The sequence below is a fragment of the Mytilus edulis genome, chromosome 13 (assembly GCF_963676685.1).
Source record: "Mytilus edulis chromosome 13, xbMytEdul2.2, whole genome shotgun sequence".
Classification (NCBI taxonomy): Eukaryota; Metazoa; Mollusca; class Bivalvia; order Mytilida; family Mytilidae; genus Mytilus; species Mytilus edulis.
This window is the reverse complement of record NC_092356.1, coordinates 22,556,379-22,566,254: the sequence shown is the minus strand read 5'-3', so window position 1 is coordinate 22,566,254 and position 9,876 is coordinate 22,556,379. Positions and strand designations below refer to the sequence as shown.

Below are 9,876 nucleotides of genomic sequence, written 5' to 3'. Positions count from 1 at the left end.
TTAATCTACAAAAAAAATAAATACTTCTATAAAAAAAATTTAATACTCAAAAACACTATTCAAAACAAGTCCATAATTAAATGGCAAAATCAAAAGTTCAAGCACATCAAATGTGTATTTTGTAGACTTTTAATAGTATGCTAGCGATATAATGGTTTTAACAATGTATAATGCATTTCCGGCACCTGCAACAATTTAATAAAAACATCTTTCATCCTGTTCACATACTAGTTTGATAGGGATGGACACTGTTGAGTACAGTCTCAATTTTAAGATATCTAACTTTGTGTGTTAATAAACTTTAAAACTTAAACTAACTAGAAGAGCCACATAAAGCTATCACGAAAATTGTGAGTCATCATTACAGATAAGGTCTGTTGAAATAATAAAGTAACCCTATTGTTCTTTATCTGTTAAAACCTTAACTGTTTTCATACATGTTAAAGAAAATTTTCTCTTAACTTATGTCAAGTTATGATTGGAGATAAGATTATCTTATTCATGACAAATACAACAAATAAATATGTCTGATTCAAAGTTACTGCATTTTCTTCTTTATATCTACAATCTACTCTTTTAAACTGACAAACAAATTTCGGTCGTGAAAATACATCTGTTTTGAAATTCCTTATGTGTTATCTTGTTAGTCTACCTTATCACGAAATTCCTTTACAGAATGTATGTATTATATTCGTCTAAATATTAGCCCAACAATGTTAGATCTGTAAATTTGCGTTACCAAATTTGTTGTACTTCCCTCGCCGGGATACAAACTCATGCTTCTGAGATATCGTGGCACCAAATCCTATTGCACTACGCCCGACGCGCTAGACCACTCGACCATTTGTTTTATCATGAACCTGAATTTCATTCATTATTTTTCGTTGTTGTAATATATCATATTTGCTTTTATATTTATTTTACGTAAATCAATGACATTCCGTTGTTTTGTTGTTTGACATTTTTTTTTACATTTGTCATGTCGGGTCCTTGTATAGCTTGTAATACAGTTTTTTCTCATTGTTGAATGTCGTGGCTTGTATTTTATAACATCTACCTCATTTGTCTCTGATGGATATCAAACCCCATCTTATTATTTTGGTTATAAGTATATGACTGTATAGTTTTCTGGACCATGGCCAAAATTCTTTACTTAAACTATGGTTTCGAACGTTCGCAAGAACCATTCACATACATCAATCAAAGTTTAATTATATACCATTTGTAGTCCAAACATTACAATACAAACATATTCACGAAGCTGTGATTATTTTTTTGTCTCAGATGTTTGCAAACAGGGGTCGTTCCTGTTCATTGCCGTAAGGTCTCAAAAATTCTGCTAATTCAGGGATTTTGTATTGATTCCTATTTTTGTGAGTTTTTGATAAATTATCTAGTATTTAATTTTTTTAAATTTAAAGCTTGAAATATTATAAAGACATGTTTCCATTGAGGAAACAAGAGCGTTTACCTAGTTTTGTCGTTAATATTGTTACTGTTTTAATTTTAATACACTATATTTACACAAATAACTAATTTTCGTTACATGTTTATGTATGTATCTGTTTTAAAACATTTTATCGAACTAAAAAAGAAGCAGTCGAACCTTTACAAAAATGTTGTTAACCGTGCCAGCAATTTTAAAAACGATCCTTGTAAACTTATCGATCCTTTGAATCAACTCATTCAAAAAGGTTACCAATTCAAAATTGTAATTAGATCATTGAATATTGTTTTTATTGATATTAATATTGATTTTGTTATCAGCAAATTGGAGGCAAACTAAATTTTATTGTTATATACATATGTAAACATTCATGGATTTACAATCTGTCGATACCTGTATCTTGGTATTGCACAATGTCATGTTTTTCTTTGACTGTTTAAGATGTCTTTAGATTAAATGCATTGGATGTTGGATGTGTACTGATTGATAACAAAGTCTTAGATGCATGATTTTTTATTAGTTGTAATTGGCTTTAAACTGGCTGTCAGTAACTGCAAGTACTCTCTGATCAGTACTAAGTGTATTTTTGTGGATGGGATATACATTTACCCGGACAAGTCCACTCTGTGTTTCTGTAATATTTCTATTTGTATCCATCTGATGAGTTTAGCCTTTTTCAACTAATTTTTGTAGTTTGTTCGTATGTTGTACTATTACACCACTATCACAGATAATTAGTGGGAGGGTTGGGATCCCGCTAACATGTTTAACACGCCACATTCTGTGTGTATGTGTCTGTAATTGATTGGTTGTCGTTTGTTTGTTGATGTGTTACATATTTGTTTTTCGTTTATTTTTTGTACATACATTAGGTCGTTAGTTTTCCTCGTTTGAATTGTGTTACATTTTTCATTTCGAGCATTTTATAGCTGACCATGCGGTTTAGGTTTTGCTCATTGTTGAAGGCCGTACGGTGACCTATTGATGTAAATGTCTGTGTCATTTGGTATCTTGTTGAGAGTTGTCTCATTGGCAATCTTACCACAGCTTCTTTTTTATATTGGACCGACGCATTTATGTTTAAATATTCATCCCTTTCCGAAAAAATACCAGTATTAGTCGTACCAAGTCTCATTGTTTTCTGTTTGATTATCGACATAAGATGTATATTTCTGTGGTCAATCAGAAGTACAATTATATGGTGAAATTCCAAAGGTGAAAAAATACGTGATGCGATTAATCCAGGTATTTCTTTCGGGAGATATATTTGATTAGTCCTCAGCTTTTCACTGTACTGTGCTGGCGTGATCAAACATTCGTCGCATGTAAATACATCAATCCGCCCCTATTCTATATTATAATAGCTATAGATCCGGTATAAAGGATCATTTCATTTATATTTATAAATTTACTGTTTACAAAATATTGAATTTTTTGAAATACTAAGGCTTTTCTACCTCAGGCATAGATTACCTTAGCTGTATTTGGCAAAACTTTTAGGAATTTTGGTCCTCAATGCTCTTCAACTTCGTACTTTATTTGGCCTTTTTAACTTTTTTGGATTGGAGCGTCACTGATGAGTCTTTTGTAGACGAAACGCGCGTCTGGCGTATTTATTAAATTTAGTCCTGGTATCTATGATGAGTTTATTTTAATTAATAGAAAATAAGTCATTTGAATAAAACAGTCTTAAATATATATATATGTTCCTGTTTATATTTATTTTACGTTTACCATAAACAGAAGCATGTGCTATCCTTCATATATTTACATGTTTTGATGAACGCAACATTTGTAATTGCCTTTCCACAACCACGACATCGACTGATACGGCGTTAGATAGTTAAATCACGGCGTGATCATTTTTATACACCTTAAAACAAAATACTAGTAGTCGTTTTGGCTATTTATAGATAAGATATAATAATCTTCTATAACGATTCGCAAGAAGGATTAACTGTACTTAATAAATGATTTGTCTAAGACAAGAAGTAGGGGTTTAAATAAAACGTTTGATAAATATAAGCATCAAACAAATTATATTTATTCGAGATTTAATTAACTCGTTTGTTATGTACATTCATAGAGAATTTCTTTTGAAATGTATAAAGGAATCTTTCAAATCATTTAAATGTTAAAACATTTTTCTGTTATGCAATATTATTTGACAGTATATGCAGTAGAAAATATGTTACATATCTTCAATTGGAACACAAGGACTGGGGGTGATCTCAGATATAGTAAATCATCGACCAACGACTGTTAAAAACGACGCTAAAAGTTCAGATTCAAAATATCAAAGACATTTTCGAAAAACTATGAAATATCTGCAAATAATTTACTCTTTTATGTATCTTTTCAGCTGACCATCATAGCAGACTATGGCTTTGTCCAAAGAACAGGAAAATTTCTGCAAAATTGCATTCTTAAATGTAGATGTAGTTACCGAGGCTCTCAGAACCCTGCTTGATTATCATCTAACTGATTTTGGATGTACTCTTGAGATGCTGCTAAATGCACATAAACACAAGCTGTTTCATTTATATATAAATAAGCAATGTCAAAACAATTCTTGTAAGCATCCTATCCCGAATAAAAGAGTATTAAGCAAACATCAGTTATCCAAATTATTCAATACTTTAGCAACTACCTCACCTTTTAGGAACTTTGGAAATTTTACTCATTGTTTAGCTATCAAAGGCTTGTGTTCTGCAGATTTAGACGTTTCAATGTTGCGCGTTGTTCTCTCCATGTGTTGCATAGAATTATTTTGGAAGTCTTGTTTGGCACAGGAAGGAAAATCATTGGAAGATTTTTTGAATGAACATAAGCATGACTTATACCATTTGTGGCAATCAAAGACGTGCTGTAAATGCAACCAGTACTATAAACCCTTATCAGATTTCTGTGTTTTAAAAAGGACGCAGTTCCAAAGACTATTTTCAGAGCAAGTGGTTCCTTCCTGTATACCGGGCACCTCATGTATGCTATGTTCTTGTTCAGTATACCCAGCTTTAGCAGAAAAGGATGTAGAAGATGAAGTTGCTATTGTTGTTCAGGATTATTTTTGTCCATTGAAAAAAATTGTAAATAAACTAGTCGATTGCAGAAATAATTGCTACGCTCATGTAAATGAGGCAAAATTTTCGGATACATATTACAAAGAAATGTGGAACAATGCAACTACTGCTATTGAACAGTTGTCAATTCATGTAAATAGGAAGGATGAACTGCAACTTAAGATAACAGAAGTAGAAAGTTTAAATCTAAATATGAATTTGTACGGAAAATACATGCAGTTCATAAAGGACCAGATAGAAGAAAACAAGGTACGACTGCATGTCAAATTTATAAAATATACGTATAAAGGATTAGTTTAAACACAGGTAAAGTAAGTATGATTCATCATTTTTTAAATTTTCTGTCAACAAGTTATTTGAATTTGATGGGCCTGACCAATTGGCTAGAAGTCATAATTAGTAACTTCGATCAGATGTAAAAGTGTATCTGCTTGCCTTTAAAAGGAAACTAGTAATTGTGCAGGCTACTATATCGAACAGCTAATGACTAATTTTTGCTAATAATATTAAAAGCATGCTGAAAGTACGTAAATAAACATGAATAAATGGAGATGTTGTATAGTCAATGTGACAGCAAGCCAGCTACACAAACAATATATATATCAAAAGGTCAACATGTTTTTGTTTTACGATACACTGGATTGTAATATATATATGAAAGTGAAATTCAATATGTTTCCTAGTTTAAATAAAAGCCAGCCTGTAATTCAGTGGTTGTCGTTTGTTTATGTGTTACATATTTGTTTTCGTTCATTTTTTTTTATATAAATAAGGCCGTTAGTTTTCTCGTTTGAATTGTTTTACATTGTCATATCGGGGGCTTTTATAGCTGACTATGCGGTATGGGCTTTGCTCATTGTTGAAAGCCGTACGATGACCTATAGTTGTTAATTTCTGTGCTATTTTTGTCTTGTGGACAGTTGTCTCATTGACAAGCATAACACATCTTCTTTTTTTATATTAACGGTAGTTCAACGGTATTAAAATTTAAATCGATCAGAAAGAGACAAATTAGTATGACAATCAAAACCTGTGTAATCTCAAAAACCCAAAAAGCAGCAAGACCAGATGCGTTAACAGTGTGAGTGGCTCCAACCAAGTGAATGTGTACTCAATGAAAGGTCACAATCGGTTATAAAAAGAAGAAAAAACCAAAAGAACCGAACTCTATTGAAAATTCATGAAGACACATTTGGTTTAATTACAAATAAGACGATGACCAAACTGTTATTTTAAGATAAGTTATATATAAACTTTGACCTTTAAAAATTTACTTGAGTTGAAGCATTTCTAGAAAGTTTAAAACTTAATAATGTATGGAAGCAAGTACATGCAATCAAACATGATTTTTTTTGGATTTTTTTTTTATCATTACAGGAGATTAGAGAAACTGTAGAAACGGAGTCTCTGAAAATAACCCAACGCATAGATCAAATGGAAGATAATATAATTAGTGTTATTAAAAAGTGTGGAATGAGCAATATTATAGAAGGTGAACCTTTAAGTTTTTACTATTTAGACCATCAACACTTAACAGTGCGCATGAAAATGGGACAGTCCAAACCGGATTTTCGGTCTTCCTCCCACCCCACCCCATATGTTTGTACTATGGTTTTTAATTACTCCACCATAATATATCTAGTATATATATATATATATATATAGATATAAGTGCCTATAAATAGCAGCACATGACATACAAATCTATGGGAGTGTGGATTAATCAGTACAGAGATTAATTCAATTACACAAATAAAATTATAGATTGCCTAACAATGTAATTTTAACACACTATTTAGTATGTAAATATAAGAATGTTTAAAATATTTACAAAATGATGAAAATAAACGCAATATTTCGCTAGACCAACTAGCTTTATCAAGCGTGCATCTATCCAGGTGAAATCGGATGTAGATGATAAGAAACTTTTGCAGCTCAACGTCTGTGTTGCACAGAACTGCCTTCAAAATAAGAAAATTTTGCAGCTCAATGTATATGACCTCTTGCATTTAGCTGCTTTGAAAATAAGAAAATTTTGCAGCTCAATGTATATGACCTCTTGCATTTAGCTGCTTTGAAAATAAGAAAATTTTGCAGCTCAATGTACATGTTGCACTTGGATTTAGCTACCTTAAAAATACATAATTGGTAGTTGAAGTTAGCAACGTCCATTGGCCAATATTACGGGATAAAAAGGACGATGCTTTGTTTTAAATTATTCTTTATCTTTCCTGTATCTTTTTTCGTCTTTTTCGTTAAGACCATCAGGTTCTAAAGTGTGGAGTTGGTGGATCCAAAAGTTTTCTCTTCTCCTTCTCGCCGTGGTGTCCCATTCGGTGTTGACTTCTATAATTTGGAAAGTGACATTATCAAAAGGATGTTTCGTTGAACGAAGATGTCTTGTGAGAGGACAGTTTTTGTTGGTTTTGTACGATGAACGATGGTTATTGAGCCGAATATTAAATTTGTCCATTGTTTCTCCCACATACTGAATGCCACAAGTGTCACATGTTAATATATAAATTGAGTTCTCCGTTTTACAGTTGGAATTAGAGTAGATGGTATAATTTTGTTTAGTAACGGAGCTGATGAAAGAACTGCTTGTATTGGCAGCTTTACAACACAAACAATTCCTTCGACCACATTGTTTGTAGCAACCGGGCGATGGATTAGGCTGCTTGGTTAATACAGATGTCACTAATTTGTCACGGATGTTTTTAGGTCTTCTGAAGGCCATGACTGGTGGTGAAGAAAATACTTTTTTTAGATTTAAATCATTTTCTATAATTTTCCAATGCTTCTGAACAATGGATGACACATTTTTAAAATCAGGATGGTAAGTGAGTACAAGGGGTGTTCTGTTAGCTGCTTTATTCTTATCTTTGTACTCAAGAAGTTCTTGGCGACTAGTTTTGTTTGCTCTTTCGAAAGCGCTATCAATAATGTTGTTATTGTATCCTCGAACAACTAGATGTTTACGAAGTTGTCCAAGTCTAGCATTTTTCGTATTTTCAGTAGAGCATATTCTCTTGATTCGCAATGCCTGGCTGAATGGGATACCACGGGAGCAGTGTTTAGGATGGCAACTTTTAGGAGAAAGGAATTGATGTTTGTCCGTTTGTTTGGTATGAAGGTCCGTTATAATGGTTCCGTTCTTGATGTAACTCGTAGTATCGAGGTAGTTTATTTTCTCCATAGATGATTCATATGTAAATTTTATTGAATGGTGGAAAGAGTTGCAGTGTTCTAGAAATTCATTAAGATGTTCTTGTGAACCTGTCCATTTGAAATCAATATCGTCAATGAATCGGAACCATGATAAGGGCTGATATGGAGCACTAGCCAAGAGGCGTTTTTCAAGTTGGCCCATAAATATGTTGGCATATGACGGGGCCATTTTTGTGCCCATACTAGTACCGTCTATCTGGAGATAGTGTTTTTCATTGAAAGAGAAGTTGTTATTCTCCAGTACTAGTTTCAGAAGTGTAACAAGGCACTCAGTAGGAGGATTTTTTTCACTACGAGTGTTCCATGCTTCTTCACAGGCTGCTATTCCTTCGTCTTGTGGAATGTTGGTATATAAAGAAGACACGTCCATGGATGCAAGTATAGTATTGCTTGGTAAAGGATTGAGGCTTTCCATTTTCTTGAGATAATCAGTTGCATCTTGAATGAATGATGGTAGTTCTTTCACATGAGGTCTTAGATGATGGTCTACAACTTCTGATATCTTTTCAGTTGGATGACTATTCTCTGACACAATTGGTCGACCTGGATTGCCCGTTTTATGTATTTTAGGCAACATATAGAATCGTCCGGCCTTTGCTTCGTTCTCAAGAGGTCGGAGATAATCAAAGGTGTCATTGTCTATATGCTTTTTGTCGAACATCTCTTGAAGGATGGTGTTGATCCTTCGAATAGTATTAAGCGTTGGATCTGTGGTTAATTGTTTATAAAAAATGGAGTTAGAAAGTTGTCGATTCCCCTCTGCTATGTAATCTGTTTTATCCATGGCAACCACAGCGCCCCCTTTGTCGGCAGGTTTTATTACAATATCCTCTTGATCTTTTAACGCTTTCAAAGCTATACTTTCTGACTTGGATAAATTATAATTTCTTGTATTTGTTATACAGGACTTTATATCAGACCTCACGTAGTTAATGAATGACTCCAAGTTATCATTTTTGCTCTTTGGTGGTTTCCATGAACTTTTTTTCCTAAATTTTGGGATGGGCGTGACTTCTTCATTGGTGTCAGTATCTGAATCTGTTAATCCGGCTTCTTCAAGGTTTTTCTTGCCCCTATTGTAGAAAAAATCTTTCAAGCGTAAACGTCTAGCGAATTGGTCTAGGTCTTCGTCTAGCTGAAGGTAATTACAGTTGATGGGATAGGACAGAAGTTTAAACCTTTACTTAAAAGAGATTCCTCAGCACGTGTAAGTTCTTTAGATGAAAAATTTACAACAATGCTTTCAGTTTTTTGTTTCCGTCTTTTAAATTTTCTTTTTCTAGGGATCTTATGGTTTGTTATATTAATATCATTCATATGCTGATTTAAATGGACAGTATGAATTTTATCTCTTTGAAATTTATTCCTTTGTTTTTCTTTATGTTTTGAAAGTTCAATTTGTTCAATATCTGCGAGGCGACGTTTAATTATTGCTAAATCGTCACGAGAAATGTTACTATTGTTGATGATATCTGATATTTCATTTACAATTTGTTTGTAATTTGTGGTTGTAAAAGAAAGTAACAGTTGAAGAAGCTGGATTGAACAGTTAAACAGAATTTCATTCCAACGGCTCATGAATCTTTTGGATTTATGTCCCGGTGCCTGGGGACTCACTTTGATGTTTAAACCTTTTGGTACAGTTTTACTTTGAATATAATTTTGTAAGTTAGATAAATGATGTTCAGTTTGTAGTTTCTTTTTAGTTAAAGATCTTAATTTCTTGAAATGCTGTGAGCTATCCATGTTGTAAAGATAGCGATAGATTTGAATGGATTACACAAACATTTGTGTAATGCGTGCTACTGGAGATAATAATATAAGTGCCTATAAATAGCAGCACATGACATACAAATCTATTGGAGTGTGGATTAATCAGTACAGAGATTAATTCAATTACACAAATAAAATTATAGATTGCCTAACAATGCTCGATACTACGAGTTACATCAAGAACGGAACCATTATAACGGACCTTCATACCAAACAAACGGACAAACATCAATTCCTTTCTCCTAAAAGTTGCCATCCTAAACACTGCTCCCGTGGTATCCCATTCAGCCAGGCATTGCGAATCAAGAGAATATGCTCTACTGAAAATACGAAAAATGCTAGACTTGG

General features: G+C 33.0%; 1 protein-coding gene across 1 annotated transcript; it reads right to left on the bottom strand.

The window, feature by feature from the left end:
* LOC139500185 (uncharacterized) lies at positions 1–9,501 on the bottom strand. The gene is made up of 3 exons (XM_071288923.1): positions 9,373–9,501; positions 7,804–8,890; positions 1–5 (listed from the first exon to the last, which is right to left on the bottom strand). The coding sequence occupies exons 1-3, from the start codon at positions 9,499–9,501 to the stop codon at positions 1–3; spliced, it is 1,221 nt and encodes a 406-aa protein (XP_071145024.1).
* Between the last annotated feature and the right edge of the window lie 375 nt (positions 9,502–9,876).

Coding starts and splice junctions, on each gene's coding strand:
- LOC139500185 (XM_071288923.1), bottom strand. CDS start 9,501: ATGGATAGCTCACAGCATTTCAAGAAATTAAGATCTTTAACTAAAAAG. Junction 8,891..9,372: donor CAAAAGGTTTAAACATCAAA/GTGAGTCCCCAG, acceptor AATTACCTTCAG/CTAGACGAAGACCTAGACCA.